The 17,664-nt window shown below is 40.2% G+C and overlaps 1 protein-coding gene across 2 annotated transcripts; it reads left to right on the top strand.

Moving 5' to 3' along the window:
• The first annotated feature begins 963 nt into the window (after positions 1-963).
• On the top strand, positions 964-17,122 carry EDNRB (endothelin receptor type B). Of its 2 annotated transcripts, XM_061367713.1 has the most exons (7): positions 964-1,592; positions 9,900-10,012; positions 10,158-10,362; positions 10,690-10,839; positions 11,527-11,660; positions 12,217-12,325; positions 13,813-17,122. In XM_061367713.1, exons 1-7 carry the CDS (start codon positions 1,143-1,145, stop codon positions 13,942-13,944), a joined length of 1,293 nt encoding a protein of 430 aa, XP_061223697.1. In that variant the 5' UTR covers positions 964-1,142; the 3' UTR covers positions 13,945-17,122. The 2 variants fall into 2 exon arrangements, with proteins under 2 accessions (XP_061223697.1, XP_061223698.1); XM_061367714.1 differs by lacking the exon at positions 10,690-10,839.
• Positions 17,123-17,664: the final 542 nt, after the last annotated feature.

A 17,664-nucleotide genomic window follows, 5' to 3' on the forward strand; every position in this document is an offset into this window, starting at 1 on the left:
TCAAAATACCGTTTCTGACATAAGAATATAAAAGTACCCTGGTTTGTGAAGCGCTTTAGAGCGTTAAACACGTAGGAGTTGCACTAGCAGCATGTGTGCTACTGTGGATGTGTGAGTGAGGGTTGTCTGCAGAGCAGAATAAAACGCGAGTGTGAACACCTTATCCAGCTACTGGGAGTGAGTGCTCGAGAGGACATGCGGGAAAAACCCTCTTTCCCCCCCCCTTTCCGGCGTCCCTCTAACAATGCCAAAGCCCCTTCTAACAGTCCTTTCTGATTTAAAACACTCTTTCGAAACCCGCAAAATTACTTCATTAGGTTGCCACGGCTGACTTCGAACAAGACGAGGCCGCCGGGCTCCAAAAAGGGCAGGTCGCCATACAGACCCGACAGGTACCGAGGCACTTGGTCGCTTCAGCCGAGGGGCTCCCGACAGCGCAGCGGGGCAGGGCGGGGGGGCCTGCAGGCGGGCGGAGGGGCTGGGCTGGGCTGGGCTGGGCTCCGCGGGGCGGGGGGACGGGGAGGGCGGAGGCTGCGGGTGGGGTCTGGCAGTGACTGATGGGCCAGATGCTGTTGAATGTTTTAGAAAAGGGGGGGGCCCTACGCCGCTGGCCCGATTGTAGCCACGGGAGTTGGTGCGCGGCTGACGGCAGCCGGGTTGTGCCACAGCCGTCCTGTCCTTCCCGGCTCCGTGTCCCGGAGTGCCTGCCCATCGCCGGAGAGCGGCGTCAGCCGGCCTCGGTGACACGGAGAGGAGCAGCCAGCTAGAGCCTGGGGCAAGGCAGCCGGCGGGGTGCGTCTCCTTCGCTCAGCAGGCAGAGCCCCGGAGGCTGCGGGCGGGCAGGATCGGTTCCGCTCAGCTCCGCGAGGTGAGGGGGAGAGGAGCGGGTGGCAGAGCGCGGCGGCGCTAAGCAGGTCTCCTGCTGGAGGGGGCTTTTCGCCCCAGCGCTGCTCTGCCGGCTGCACCGCCAGCCCCGCCGCCAGTCCCCGCCCGGTGGCAGGCAGCGCCCCGGCTCCGTCCCCGGGTACCGGCGCCTTCCTGGGCTCGCTGTCCCCACGGCTGACGCCCGGTCCCTTCTCTCCGCGCAGGTCGGCGCTGACGACGGCGGTCGCCCGGCGGGGGATCAGCCGTGCCGCAGCGCTATGCCCGCTACCCGGCCGTGGCGGCTGCCCGCCCTCCTCCTGCTCTTGCTCCTCGGCTGCCGCGCCGCCGCCGAGGGCGACGCGTCCGTGCGCTCGTCAGGCCCGGGCGGGCAGAGCCCGACGTCCGGGACCCCTGCGGTGAGGGGCGCCGAGCTTAATGCCTCCCGCCCGGCCGCGCTACCCAGGGGCGGTGGGGCGGCTGGCGGGCGGCCGCGTTCGGCCTCGCCCCCCATGTGCACCGGTCAGACGGAGATTAAGGAGACTTTCAAGTACATCAACACGGTGGTGTCCTGCCTTGTCTTCGTGCTGGGCATCATCGGCAATTCCACGCTGCTGCGGATCATCTATAAGAACAAGTGCATGAGGAACGGCCCCAACATCCTCATCGCCAGCCTGGCTCTGGGCGACCTACTCCACATCATCATTGACATCCCCATCAACGTCTACAAGGTGAGGGGGAGCCCGGAGTGGGTCCGGACCTGTTCTTGGACCTTCCCGGCAGGTACCGGGCACCACCGCGGGGGCCGAGGGCAAACGCGCCCCTTCTCTGGCTGGAAAACCTGCGGGACTTCACGTCATGCCAAAAAGGTGATGACAGAGGGTGGTGTTGTGGTAAGATGTTGTCCCAAATGGCACCCTCTCTCGTGCCCCAGTCCTAGCCCTCTCAGCGGTCCAAGCTGGGAATGTGGCAGAGGTAACTTGCAGAGACCAGGCTCTGCAAGTCACCTGGAGACAGGTGTTGTCCCGGAGATAAAGGTGATGAATGCAATAGATAAATGCGCGATGGATGCGTTGCTTCCCTCCTTTCTCCCGAGGAATGGAGGGGAGGGCACAGACGACTCTTTCCTCTGAGTACCGCTCGGTCCCTGCTGCTCAGCTGGGGCATGCTTAGTAGTAATACTTAACTTGGGTCCCTACAGTCGCTGTTGGCATGGGGCCTTTACTCAAGAGCTACAAAGATCATTCAACAGAGCGATTTGTTCTATACATCTCGCGGTTGTGAAGCATGATGCTCTCCTGAGCTGTGAGCTTTCCCCTGTTCGCCAGTGATGCAGCATGGACAGCTGAGAGGGAGTGCACCACAACAACTGTCCTTGCACCTTCGTTACTCTGACCTTTGGCATGGTGAGGCTTGCCACAGAAGGAGAACAACTTCTGTCTTGTCTACCAAGCTTGTGCAGGCCGTGGTGTTGAATCCAGCCTCTGGTTAGGATCAGCACTCTTAGGAGGGATGCTGCAAATAACGAGACACCTGCCTTGAAAGTTTACAGTCTGAGTGTCCTCATCAGTTACTGTTTGAAGTGAGCATGAGAACCTTCACCTGTCATCTCCTCACTTCATATGCATGTGTTTAAACTCTGGGGTTTGTTACTTTTAGCTCTGGAAAAAAATATGTTGAAGGGAGTGGGTCTGAATTTAGTCTATCCCTAGTGGTTACTCTCAGAAGCTGCTGAAATGGTAGAATCCTGTATCTTTATCCTTTTAAAGTACTGAAGTATTACAAAGCAGGGAACATCATAACTGTTAAATTCGCCAGCCAGATAATTTGGATTACACGACAGTTTCCTCAGTTTAGAGTTTCAATATTTTCTATGCTATATATTTATCATATTCATTTGTGAGAATGTGGTCTCATCTGAGAGTGGAATTTATGAAACAAAATACTTTACACTGTTTTTAAAAAATGTACTTTTTTTGTGAAAAAAAGGTATTGAACAAAAAGATTTTTCATCTGTTCTCAGGAAAGTCCAACTGATTGATTCAATGACAATGGCTCAGTACAGGACTTTGCAATCTCGGTGACACTATTTCAAAATTAAATTAATCATAGCATGCAATGATATATGACCGTGCTTATCTTGATTTAATGTCATCAAGTGTATCATTCTGAGTAGGTAGGTTGGAGGGGGAGGAATAAACCATCAGATTGCAAACTGATAAATATGCTACCAGTTGCAAGTCCGGGATATTTATTATGCTATTGATAATGCTGAGAGCTAAGCAATAGCTCTCAGATGCTAAATCTCCCACGCTGCTACTCATCTTAAATGAAGATCCTATATTAAATTTGTATTATCCCTTACAATAGTGAAATATTTGCTTTTTTAAAACAGGACTATTGAATAGATGTGAGTTATAAATAAACCACCTCCCACCTTCCCCAACATTAGACATTATGTTTTTTAATCAAAAATAAGAGTTTGTATGTGGTTTGAGTTTATGGTAACTTTTTATCCACTCTACATCCCATTTAATTCCACCCGCAGAGCGCTGTTATGAGAGAGGATGCAGTAGTGCAATGTAAAGCTGGCTATGATCACCCAGCAGCAGGGGAAGAATAAAAGTTTGTAAATCAAGTATACTAAACAGTTGTAACTTGCAATTTGAGACATTTTAAAACTGGATGAACCAAATCTTCAAAATAGCTACCAGATCCTCAGACAGCAGCTGCGTGAAAGAGAGTGAGAGAATTCCTCATGTTAGTAAAATGCCAGTAGTTTACTCAATAACACTTGTAGTAGAAAGTGTGAAAGTGTCTGTGAATGCTTTCCAGACAGATACACATGAGAGAACACAGAGTTCTCACTTGGAGCAGCATTTTGTTAGCTATTTAAAGTGATAACTTAAGAAGATGTCTCTGTGACTATTTAAGTGAATATGTGAGTAGCTGAAAAAAACATAACAAATGGAAATTTACATCTCTTATATTGTGGGGCTCTGAGGTAAAGCAGGTGTTAGCCAGATTGGGAAGCACATGCAATCCAATATATAAGATGCTAAGAAAAGTCTTGAGACAATCATTATGCAGTACAGAATGCTGTAGCAGTGTGGAGGCTTTGCAAAATTGCTGCTAATTGGATGTGAAGGTGGTCCTATGCCTAGTCAACTGCTTCACTGAACAGACTTAAGTAAGCATGTTTTTGTTAATTTGAGACAGCAATTAAAGGTGTGGACACGAGGAGCAGAAGGATAGAGTAGGTGGTTGGTGAACTTTTTATGTCCTTCTCTGCACTTAGTCTTTGGAAAACAAGACAGTGGCAGCTTGTGTACCTGACAGTACAGATCTGCAGTTCTGGAAGGCTTATGCTCTTTTTCCCAGATCAGTAAAGTTGGTGACTCCTGCATGTGAAACACTAAAATAACATAAGATTGGAAATTCCAAACTTACATTAGCTCTGCCCCTCATGCATGTATGCGTAATGAGATAGGAACATAGACTTTAAAAAGCTGTATTCAAATAATATAATAACATGCTTTTTCTTCTGATACATAGATGACATCTCTCTCACTTTGTAATATTTATCTCTTATATTAAGTCAAATTTATTGTCATGTTCCAGTGGATTTTTAACGGGGGAACAATCTATCCTTTGTACACTTTTTTGTGGCTTTCAGAACTTTATCAATTTGCTATGACACAGATGACTGAGGAAGCATATCTGCTTGGAAATACTGTCACAGCTTCCTTTATCTCAGAGCAGAGGAAAAAAAAAGAACGAGGGAAGGAACAAAACCTTGTCTTTATCCAAGCCAATTAGCAAAGACCAAAGTAAATGGCCTTGTTGTCTGTGGGGTTTTTTTATCAAGGCAATGATGTATTTTTTTTTTTTTCCCCAGTAATGTATTTTAGGGATTACATAAAAAAATACTGTTAACATAAAGCATTAATAAGCACTGGAAATATAAAACTAGGTCAGGGACTACATATTCCAGAAAGGTGTGAACAGGCCCCTTTGTTAATCCAGCTGTGCTCTTAAAAAGGGTGAGATTCATATGGAAATGTCTTTGTGATGGCTTTACTAACTTGTAATTCAAATACCTATAGGGCATGCATCATGATAAAGCCAATCTTTGCCCAAATTTCCAAGAAAGTCAAAGTACTTACCTTTAGAAAACGTTGTTACTACTCCATATGACAACTCTCGGCCACTGGTTCCTCTGATGTTAAAGATAACAGCCATTTTACGGGGAGAAATGTATTCTTTCCTTTCTGTCAACATCTGAACCACTTACTTGAGGTCTTACAAAGTTCATCTCAGAATTTCCTACACAAAATTTATTGATCTCTAACCACGTTAAACTAGAAGTCTTGTTTTGCTTAGGATCCTTTTATGGTCAACAAGTGCAACGTACAGGCACTTAAGAAAGAAAGAATTGTCCAGAGGAGGAATCTGTCTAGACTTCACAGGCAATGGGGGGTAACTGTTATGTAGTTAGATGGGAACAATCTATTCTGAAGTCCAATTGATGAAGTAGTGGAAATGTCAATGTGTTGTTAAAAGTACACATATATAGTTTTCATGATGAGTTTCCAAACTGAAGCATGTCAGTTGATGTCAGTACAGCTTTGTAAATCTATTTTTTGTTACTACATGTATATTTGCTGTGTATACATTCAGTTAAAAGATGCATGTGACAAATTTCAAAACAAAGTTTTCACCTTATTTGGGTTATTAGGGTTGTTTTCTTTTTTCTATCCTGTGTTTATGCTTCCCAGTCTGACACCAGTGTGGCTTTCTTAATGCTTATTTTTGTTGCTGTCCTATAACCGTGATTGTGAAATCACAGAATTATTTTACTTCAGCAACACATTATGAGGTTTCAGTAATTTTCAATATGTCTGTATGATATTCCTTTATCTTAATTAAGCACTTAAAAAAATGTTCAAAGCAGAAGTTACTAATTAAAAACATGGGTTTACACTTCTATTCTAAACACATAAAACGTTCTCAGCTTAACTAGGAAATGTATTTTCTTGTCTAGAGTGAATATCCCCCCCCTGACATCATAATTATTGTTAAATATTAATAAGTTTTGTAAAGTCTGACTTATCCCTGACTACAAGATTAATTTCCTGGGCAAATTTCCTGTTTTAAGAAATGCTTGCTCCTATGAAATACTAAAAAATATTTTATCTATCTTCATGACCTCCCCATCTCAAAAAGTATCAGGTGAAAACCTGCCAGTCATTTCACAGACACATGGAAAAAAATGTTGCTTGTGTATAGGGTGTACAGTTGCACGTCTGATTTCCTGTGGAGCGCTGCATTCATGAAGATTGAGTCTTCTTACCCTGTGAACTAGGCTTGCTGCAAACACACAGCTAGGAGGAAATAGGAATTCCTGCTCTGTTTCACATGCATTCATGGCTCAGCACTAGAACATCGATGTAAGTGCACACTTTACTACTTCTTCATGTCTGACTGTAGCAAGTCAACAGTTGTGGAATGGAGCCATGGCATCAGCCTTGTGGCTGGTGGCCACAGCAGCTGAGCTATTGAAAGCAGCATATTGTGCTCCTATGTTGGCATATTGTGGCAGCAGATTATGAATATCTTTTTGTTCTTGCACAACCAAAAGGAAGCAGGGCAGGAATTGTAATTCACAGGTGTGTCTCTGAGTCACACCATCTCTTGGGGCTGCTTTCATAGCTGTGCAGCTTTTACATCAGGTTAGGCTTGGATCTCTGGTCTGAGAAAAGTGTTGTCTGTAGGAGTGCATCAGAGTTATTGCTTCTTTTAAGCATGATTTCACTTCATTCTGCAGTGTATTCCCTTTCCCTTTGTTCTATTTCATTTCATCTTCAGCACATCTCTGTGGTTTAGGAGTTAAAACTTCAGCCACTAAGTGACTATAAAACATTGGAAAAGGTCATTCGGAATACAGACAGTGGTAAACTTCTCTTGGCATTTTACTCATGAAAACACAACATTATTTTTCTCTTTGCTGCCACTTGGCAGTATCTCATGGCTCTAAGTCATTTGTGAAGTGGCACTCTTTGTATAGATACCCTATTATGAATTATAAGAAAACCCTTTTACCCATGCAAAATCGCATTAGGATGCGTCTGTACTTCACTAGGAAGAATCATGGCTCTTGCCCACAAATATGATGCTCCTGAATACAGTGATTTTTCACAGTACTTTAAGGCAGTGTTTTAAGGAGATGGCAATCCACAGGACAAGCAGAAACAACAAAGAAGCATAGTTCAGGAATTAAAATATTCTGTTTTTTTCCCCTTTTACTTTCTTAACATTTTCAGGCTTTTGCTGCAAGCATATCATTAGCTGCTTGCAATACCATGATAGAGAGACTTGTGACTCATGCATTAAAATGCTCAAGTATATATATATATACATCAGCTGGAAAAGATAATGGAGACTTTTTTTTCCAATCCAATGCAGACAGCTGTGTGTCCATCCTGTTCCTGATTTAAGCTAGCAAGTCATATTTTGATGTTATGCTAAACCCAAGCTAATGCACCCTTTCTCTCAGTTGACCACATTCACTCATGCACAGTGCTATGCTAATCCAGCCATATGGCTTCCAAGCTGGAGCTGGCTCAAATCCAGTCAGCTTGGAGCACAGGTGTGACTGTCTGCACCTGAGAGATAAGCATTAGTTCAGGGAAATCTCCAACCTGTGGCTGAGCTGTTGTGATTTTAGGGAAGAGAGATGAGGGAGTGTCTTGGCATGTACACCAGCTAGTTGTAGCTGAAAGTCTTCAACAGAATCTGCCAACAGAAGTTTGAACAAAGGTCTTAATTTCAGTTCAATGAAGAAAAAAATACATTTTGATTCTGAAGTGCTTTTTTAATGAGTCATCTCTGGTTTAATATGTACACATGTACAATAGACAACAGATACTATAAACAAGTATAAAATGTACTTGCTACCAAGTCTTTGATTTCTATAGCAATTATGTGTGGTAGGCTGGAGGCTCCCTGCCTGATTGATATAAATTAAATGAGACCAGGTGTCATCAGGTTATGTAAAGTGTACATTTAGAACACCTGTAATGATTCACATAGCAATTTTAATAGTAGTTTGTTGCTATCGCCCCCTTACAGCAATTCAGAAGAAGGCTTAGGGAGAGGCTTTACTGAAATACTTTGATTACAGATTGAGTTATTTTTCTCACATCACATAAAGAAAAAGTTATCGTATGGTTATTACAACCTCATCCCTACTTCCTCTGCTTTATTACTTTCCATAAGAGTCTCAAGAAAAAAAAATACCTAGAATTTATATTTCTGCTTCATTTCTGCAGAAGCATTATACTCTTTGTCTTACTTGAGTAGATCATTGAAGAAATAGAAGTTCTCATTTTGGCATAGGACTAAGGCAGATTTTGAAAGGTATTCTGGTATCTAAAAATACTGGTGGGCATTTTATTGGGATTTCCAAAAGCACATTGTCATGAAGTGTACTTACCTTTCTTCATGTTAAAATAAAATTATAGTTAAGTTATTATCAAGGCTTTAAAAAAACTGTTGACTGTGTAATTGTTTATTCTGGGATGCATGTGTATGTGTGCTAAAGGAATTTGCTGAACCAAGTCAATGTTAGCAGGCAACTCCGTGGCTACCAGTCTTCAGTCATTTTGGTCCCCAGCAGAATCTATACAGTATGATGACCTATTTCTTCTTCTACTACATCAATATTAAATGAGATATCTGAGGAGACCTGAGCCAAGGGAAAATTTTGCAATCTCTTTTTGGGTAGTTACCATTTTTCTTTCTTCTTCTTTTCCATATTTTTGCCTTCTAAGATGTCTGAGGAGACCTGAGCCAAGGAAAGGATTTTGCAATCATCTTTTGGATAGTTATTGTTCTTAACTCTCCTTTTCCATTTTGTAGCCCACAATCTGCAACAGATCCAAAAGACCTCATTTAAACAAAGTTACGAAAAACAGAAATGCCCTTAGATAATGTTAACTAATTACAGAAACTCGGAAAGTTTCATATATAATGATTGCGACTATTTCTTGGCATAACCTCTGTTCTAAAGAGTCTTCTTTTTATGAGGAACTGGAATATTTGGCTTCTGCTGTGATGTATTTGAGCCCTTATATTGAGCTCACAGCAGAGTACAAAGCTTAAATGTTTCTGAAGTGAAGCGAACAGGCGAACAGTTCATAGCATCAGCTGCTAGGAAGGTGCTTGCTGTGTCCAGTAAGTCTCGTCCCCTAAATCAGATAAAGCGTACTGCTAAAATGTAAAATGGGATGTGACAGATTTCCATTAAAGTGTATAACCTAAAGTGCAGTTGAATCAATCTGAAATCATTGAGCTCTTTTATTCTGTAGCACTTACAAGTATGCTTAATGCTCAGGTAGTCCTTTCAGTATTGTAATAAAGAATCATTGAAAAAACTGGTCAGTGAAGATCTTCAGTGAGTGATTCAGAGATGATCTATCATTACCTTCTGCTAAATATTAATATCCAACAAGCTGTTTAGCCTCCCTTAGTATCCAGTAGGTCCCTTCTTTCATTATCAGATGGTCAGCTAAGAACTATGGGATTCATTTCTCTCCAGCATTTCCTGACTTCTTAGCTGATGGAGCCTAGACACCAAGCTTCAAATAAACCCCACTCCAGATGTGCCCTTGTTGACATTGCCCTGTTCTGCTCAGCCTTAAGTAATTTTCTGTATTTCTAGTAAATGGAGAGTTACTTGAACACATAAGAAAAGCACATGAACACTGGAATGGTGAAGTTGGAAGCAAAATAAGTGGAGTTCGTGGGGCTTAAGAAGTCAGGACTAAGCTTTTATGCATATTCTTGCCCAGCCAGCGAGTAACTGTAAAGCTACTGGCTAGTTTTTAGGACACACATTGGAAACTCCCTTCTCAAAAGGCAGTTCTTGACTAAGTTTTACACGGCAGAAAAAAAAGTCAAGACAAAGGTCTATGTTTCAGCTTTAGGAATTATTTTTTAAAACCAGTTTATTTCTAACTGTTATTTTCTTTTCACAGCTACTTGCAGAGGACTGGCCCTTTGGTGTTGAAATGTGCAAATTAGTACCCTTCATTCAAAAGGCATCAGTGGGCATCACAGTGCTGAGTTTGTGTGCCCTCAGTATAGATAGGTGAGACCTATTTTTCATCAAACTCTCTTAATTGCTTTTCAATGTGGGCTGAAATTTGCCTTTCTGCTGTGCTGACACAACATGAATAAGTGGGGTTGCCAGTTAAACCAAGTTTATTTTTTGCAAATGTGTGCTGTTGCTTCAGGTACCGAGCAGTTGCTTCTTGGAGTCGCATTAAAGGAATTGGAGTGCCAAAGTGGACTGCTGTTGAAATTGTACTGATCTGGGTTTTGTCGGTGATACTGGCTGTTCCAGAAGCTATTGCATTTGACATGATTACGATGGAGTACAGAGGAAAAGATCTTAGAATCTGCTTGCTTCACCCCACACAGAAAACATCCTTTATGATGGTAAGACACTGACATTTACAAAATCTCCAGAACAGTTCCTTCCATTTTCGTAGTGCTGCATGGATTGTAATTTGTACAAGTGTAGGTGAATGTAACGTTCAAATGAAATACTGACAAATTCCTGAATTATATTGATTAAAAGAAGAGCACTCAGAAGCTTTATCTTTTTTTGGGCTTTGGGCATAATACTTGTCTTGTTTTCTTATCTGTAACCTACACCTTATAGAGATGCTTTTCTGGACAGACTGACCAGCTAGTTATAGCATACTTTCCAAAATGCTTAGCATTCAGCTCCTAACAATAACTTTGGTTTTGTTTTCTTTGTAGTTTTACAAGCAAGCTAAAGACTGGTGGCTGTTCAGCTTTTACTTCTGTTTGCCACTGGCTATTACAGCATTTTTCTATACTCTTATGACCTGTGAGATGTTACGAAAGAAAAGCGGGATGCAGATTGCTTTAAACGACCACTTAAAACAGGTAAAAAATTATCCCTGACCTCTGCTGTCTGTAGAGAGGTTAACAATAATACCTTTAATGGCTTTACCTTCACTTAATTATTCTGTTCCTGTATGGTGACTTCAAGATTATTAGTAAGAAGTTCCCTAGTAGTGATGTTGCTGAGCTCTTAGATACATATATTAATATATATATATCAGAGCCCTCAGAAACCTAAGATTTTAAGTTTCAATCACAAAACTGGTGGTTAATGTTTTTTTTTTCTTGTTTGATGTTAATCCTTCATGTTTTATAGTTTTTATTTCTTCACAATAGTGAGAGCTGAATATTTTGTAATGAAAACTGAAGTTGTCCTCTAAACCTGTTAACTATTTTGAAGCCATTTCATGCTGAACTATAGTGAGGTTAGCAGTATATGTTATCAGGAAACAAACACATGCCAAAATACAATCCAAGTTAGTAGTGCACCAGGCACAAACATATTATTACTCATACTTTTTAAAATTGGATATACAAAGAATCAGCGCAAGACATCTAAAACAATAGAAAAGATTGAGTACACATTCCAAGAAAATAAGGTATTTGATGTTCTCCGAACTCCTGTGTTTTGATAGTGTTTTTATTTTGTTTATTGAACATTGGATATTAAAAGACAACAGCAATTAAGAAACAGAAACTATAACTATTCTGTCCAATTTTCTTTTTCAGAGACGTGAGGTGGCCAAAACTGTGTTCTGTCTGGTACTTGTTTTTGCCTTGTGTTGGCTCCCACTTCACTTAAGCAGAATATTGAAACTCACTATTTATGATCAGAAAGACCCCAACAGATGTGAACTTTTAAGGTGAGATTGCAGAAATAAAATGTCTGTGCACTGATGGCATTTTACGTAAGATTTTTTGGATTTCCTAATTAACTAGATTACTCTGTGTGTCTGAAGTTTTTCCTGCTACTTCATCCAGACACTCTGGTTTTGATCCAGTAGCAAAGTCAGAAAACTATGAGGAATCCCCCTGTTTGCCCTGTCTTCCTCCTGATCCCTTCTGGGGCTGTCCTACTGTCTTGTGGCACTATGAGGGTGGAGGGGGAATTTCTATCCCCATTTCCCTTTCAGCAGAACAGCGAGGATTAAATCTGTGAAGAAAACCTTGTGAATATTTCCTCCCACGAGCTACGGTGGTTGGATCTTCTGAAATTACTTTCATGAGAATGATCTTACTGGTTAAACATAATTATTGAGCACAACTATTACCTCCATGAGTTAATCCTGCTGATATAAACCCCTTATTACTTTAGCTAGTCTTGGTTGAGTGAAGCCGAGTCAAATTTTCATAGTTGTAAACCTCTATTAAGCCTTTTCAGAGAAAAATGAGAAGTGTCTCACTTTAATTTTCACACAGCTTTTTTCTTGTGATGGACTACATTGGTATTAACATGGCTTCACTGAATTCCTGCATCAATCCGATAGCTCTGTATTTGGTGAGCAAAAGATTCCAAAACTGCTTTAAGGTAAGAAGCTGCTGAGAGCTGCTCCTCTGGTTAAAAGATGATGTCAGCAGTAAAATTCATTCCTTAGCATGCAAAAGTGTCTTAAATGGTCATTAAATTTGACTTTAAATTTTAACAGGGTTATTGTAGGTATTCTCTCCCTGTTGAAGCTACATAGAAAGGAATTAAGGATTCATAGAGACAAAAAAGAAAGCAAAAGAGTGGAGTGTGTAATAAACCCTTTTGGCACCATGCTAATCAGTGGTACATCACTTCCTGACACCCAGTTGGCACCCAGCCACTTGTAGAGCACTGACAAAGCAGACTCAGACTGAGCTGCAGAGATTCACTTAGCCATATCCTCTGCAACCCAACAGGGAGAGTGCTGACCCCAGGTTCCTCCCATCCTGATGGATGCAGTTAGGTAAGGCAGAGGGTGCAAGTATCCACCTATCCTTTTCCAATGCCAACATTTTGAGACAGGCCTGTTTGTAGTTTTCTGTTGGTTTACATGAACAGTCCTGGGCCTTAATTCTTCACACAAGATTTAAGGCTTTGGATCACATGCGGATTGCAGCCCATCTGTCTTTCCACCTTCATGTCCAGATTTTTTATTCTTATGGCCCCTGATGTCTTCATACACTGTATCAGGGTTACTACATTGTCTACCACAAATTCTTAGATTTTTCTTTTCTTGCCAGGCATTTAACTGTTGGCCACTGCTAGGCTTATTACCTGGCTGTGTTGAATTCCTTCCTGACTATATATTTCCATCAGAAACCAATCAGCTCTACATCTAGTAGCATTAGTGTATTTCCCAAATAACTGTGACAGCACATGTTGGAGAGGCTTTATTGTCAGTCTTGCCTTCCCTGTCTACATTGAAAGAATCACTGGAGCTGGGAGCATGTAAGAGATCTCTAGCTTCCTGAGCATGGAAGGAAGTGAGTATGCAGGATCCCAGATGGACTTGCAGCACCCAAAACCAGTCAGTAGCATCAGCAAAAGGTCTGCAGTATATCTAGTAAATGTATAAACTGTGTGTGGGTTTTCACCACTCTCCTATTTGGTTTTCTTTTTCTCCCCTCAAAAAAGAAAACAAAATCAAATAAATAGCATCTTGCCTAGAAAGTGTAGATTACAGAGCATACATTTTTCCCAAGAAAAATTATCAGAGAAAGGACAAGGAGTCATGATTTTATTTTCAGATGCATTTACAGATACAAACTAGACTTGAAGTGACATGTGTGTGGCTATTATTAATATATGTAACTCAATATAACTCTTCCTGCCCTTCATCACTCAGGTTGCTAATGGGGCATCACAATAGTGACCATTTGAGCAATGTGGGCTTAACCTTGTTTGTTTGCTCACATTGTAATCTGAAAATGGCAGCTCGTACATTTGCCATTTCCTACTGTACCACTGCAGAAGGGCAGCTTTTCAGTGCGTTTGCCACATGTGCAAGACAAAATGATGTAAAATGTTTATTTCTTTTATTTTAACAGTCATGCTTGTGTTGCTGGTGCCAATCCAAAGATCTGTTGTCCCTGGAGGAAAGGCAGTCCTGCCTAAAGTTCAAAGCTAATGATCACGGATATGATAATTTCCGCTCCAGTAACAAGTACAGCTCTTCGTAAAACAAGCATAAAATATATGTTCTCCTACATTAATGCTGGTGCCTTTTTAAGTAAAAGTGGCAATTACTTTTAATGAGATAGTAACGTTTAGAAAAATCCAGTTCTGTGTTTGCACGGAAAAAGAACATTAAAAGAAGTTGCCCAAAATTGTGTCACATTGAAAAGCGCAGATATTTATAAAATCATCATTTATGGAACATGAAGAAAAATGCAGAAAGAACAAGTCATTGTTAGCACTTGAATACTTTTGAATCAGCACTTCCAAATGAAACCCGCTTCCTGTGCATTAAACGATCGTTTGTATTCACTATAACAGTTGTAGGAACTGAAGTCACAGTAATTACTAAGCAGTATAATATAATGTTAATTGGATCAAAGCCATTATTATATATAACTTAGTGTATTATCTTTTATAAAGCAGATTAACCACCATCACTGTTGTGGGATTTTTTAAAATAAAACATGAAATACATTGTAATAGAAGTTGAATGTAAAAAAAGTGGAATTTTGTCAGGGATATTTTAGACATAGCTAATGAAAATATTAAAGGACACAGTTAAATCACAAGTGCATTTCACTCTGATTATTGTTTTTACCTATTAGTGTTAGAAAGAACCTCCTGTGCCCTCTATAAATACCATTCTGTAACCACTGTGCATGTTCATTGCATTTGGCAGCACTCTGGGTATGGTCCATATCACTGTTTCCATGTTATTTGTATTTAAAGACAGTGGAGGAAAGAAAAATATACCAAAAGTAAAAATTAATACTACTAGAACCATACAGATGATGGCTAGTATTGGAAATCAACTATTTTGAACTGAAAATGAATTGATTGTATCCTGTGTAAACAGTGGGCATTCACGAGCATTGTGGTTCTTTACTTGAGACACTTTTGCAGCAATTTACAACTGTTTTTACAATACAAATACTGTCTTGGGGCAAAATCTTCTGAAAATAGCAGGTACAAAAAAATGTACCCAAGGAAAACAGGGAGAATTTGAACTTCTATTTTCATTTAAATCTTCATAAAGAAAATTATTCACAAACTGTACTTGTAGAGAACAGTACTATGTTGTGCAGTCGTTTCTGTAGTCCTGTGTTTATGGGCTTAAGAAGATGTGTGATTAGTTTCTGCTTCTGTAAATAGTTTAGTGAAGCATAAATAATTGTAAAGTATTAAAATACGGGCAGGACCCTGCAAGAAGACAGAAAGGTAAAGATGCCTGTAGTAAACATGATGTGTGTTGCCGGGAGCAATGCATGTTTTGTACATACATGACAGGGCATTCTTTGGCTTTTAATTTCCTATTAATTTGTTACAGATGTCCCCAAAGACTTATTAACATATTTTGTGCATTAAAGCATGAGTTTTTCAAGAAAAAAATGTCATGTAACATGCTTTTATAAAAGACATGTTTTCAATAGTCATGGTATTTTATTGTAATAAAAATATTTATCAAGACTCAGGAATTTTTATTTTTTTTAAATTTCCAAATTTCACATGTAAGGATTTTTACTTTTTTTTTCCCAGTTTCTATTAACTTCAGATTTTTTTAATAAAGTGCCTTAAATATGCTCAGGGTGAAAGCAGTTTTCATTAAAATGTTCAGTTGATGTTAACCTTAGGTAGGTGTCATCTCATCTGACTTTACGTAGCTGCAGCTACCTTTCAGACAGCTAAAAAACAGGAGAGGTGAACCCCATTCCTGGTATTTCCCCCATCAAAAGCTAGTAAGGGTATTCTTTTATAATCAAGCTGAGGACCAATGCACATGCATTTGAGCATGGGCACATATTGTGTTTGTGCGTGTGAGTGTGTATGCAAGTGTATATGTTGTCTACCGTTAGGTTGCTCTTGCCATCTTTCTGCAACACATGCACCCAACTGCTACAATGCTGAACTTTTATAAATATAAATCTATTTAAAGTTTCGTTCTTTGCATTTTTACACGAACTTTCGCGGTAACTTACTCATGGTAAGCCATGAATATCACTTCACTTTACCTTGCCTGCATCTATTTCCGTGAAATGCATTTCATCTGTTAAGGATGGATAATCAATTAAATACTAAGTTTGATACTGATCAGTATTATTTTCATCGAGTTATAGCATTACACTATTGTACATATATATTATTGTTATTTTTATTTAAAATATAACTGTTTTATTGGCAACTGTGTAACATTTTTCATTTTTTTTCATGGACTAATTCTTTAAGACAAGTCCTCTCAGTCAGACATATAGGTTTTGCAAATATACTGTCCACTTTGGAGTTAATATATACATATTAGTAGACTTCTTGTATTTTCTGCTCTTAAACAGTTCTAGCTGAGATTAAATCTCAATACTGAACACAGGCATTTTCTCAAGTCTTCAGTACAGCTCTATTCCTCCATTCACTGAAATCGATGAATGTTTAACTAATTCGGTTGGAACAGAATTAGGGCACAGCAATAGTATTCTTTCAAAAACCTAGCTGATGTGCTACCTTGGACAAGGAGTTGTTTAGAAAAGTTAGGAAAAAAAGATCTGCTCGCAGGGGTAAACCAGGTAGTCTAAGGCCATTTAAGCCTTAAACAGGGGGTCACAGGTAGCAGAACAACTGTGCAGAGGCACATGCATCTTTATAGGAGTTCAATGTGCTTGCCCAGAGTGATGTGACAGAGTAAGAAGAATCATCTGTCCCAATGGCCTGAAGAGTTGACACAGCATGGCTTAAGATGAAAAACCAAACTTGTAAGTAACTACATCACTTCTCTGTGTTTTGGCCTTCAGACAGATTTTACTTCCCCAGCTGCTCTGAATTTTGCTTGCATACAGCTCTCTTGGACTTAAGAGAGGGTATTTTGAACTGAGTGGACTCAACTGATACACTGGTACTGCACTTCAGAGAATCAAATGCAAAATGTGATGGTTATGGAGCATCTGCTATGAGCTGTGGTGTTTAAGTGTCCCAGACAGCTCTTAATCAACATGTAGCTGGCTTAGCAAAAGAATGTTGTATGTACTGAAATAATGTTAAAAGGATTTTTTTTTTTAATTGTTTTGTGTAGCTGTGTAAAACAATTCTATATTTCATTTTCTGTGGTCATTTAAAATAGCAACATTTTGGCTCAGACAATGTAAACATACTAAAATATTTGTAAACATACCAATAAAATATTTGTGATTTTAATTCATTACAAAAAGAAGTCTCACCTTTTTTCTTCTAGGGGGTACCATTTAATTCTTAAGCAGTGACAGTGCTGTAAGAAAAGAAGTAAGCAATTCAGAACTAAAAAAGCTTTGGGGTGAGCTGGTTTTACATAGTTGAAAATTGGAGAGCTTTCAGACTTGCATACGCATTGTAAAATTGCCTGATGTTTGTTGGAACAATCAGTCATGCCTGTCTTTGCTCTGTTTTTGCTCAAAATGTCAGTTGCCATCTCTTGTCTATGCACCCATATATAGTCACAAATCCTCCTGTCTTAGGGACATCCAAAATAAAAGGCACAAAACTTTTAGCTTGTTAATTTGGGATTGCATGCACTTGATGCTAGAATATGCCACATGAAAACTATCTTTGTATCCCTTTGTATCCTGACAGTGTAATTTTGTGCATACTTCCATTGACCTTTCTTAAAGCAGTGGAAAACAGTATCAGACTAAATATGCTGATTCTGGTTAAATATATATCTTTATATGCTTGCGTTATCTGTACACCCCAAAAGGTGTTTG

The sequence above is a fragment of the Neopsephotus bourkii genome, unplaced genomic scaffold (genome assembly GCF_033783945.1).
Source record: "Neopsephotus bourkii isolate Nb327-2 ecotype Australia unplaced genomic scaffold, CSIRO-AGI_Nbou_v1 NB_1394, whole genome shotgun sequence".
Taxonomy (NCBI): domain Eukaryota; kingdom Metazoa; phylum Chordata; class Aves; order Psittaciformes; family Psittacidae; genus Neopsephotus; species Neopsephotus bourkii.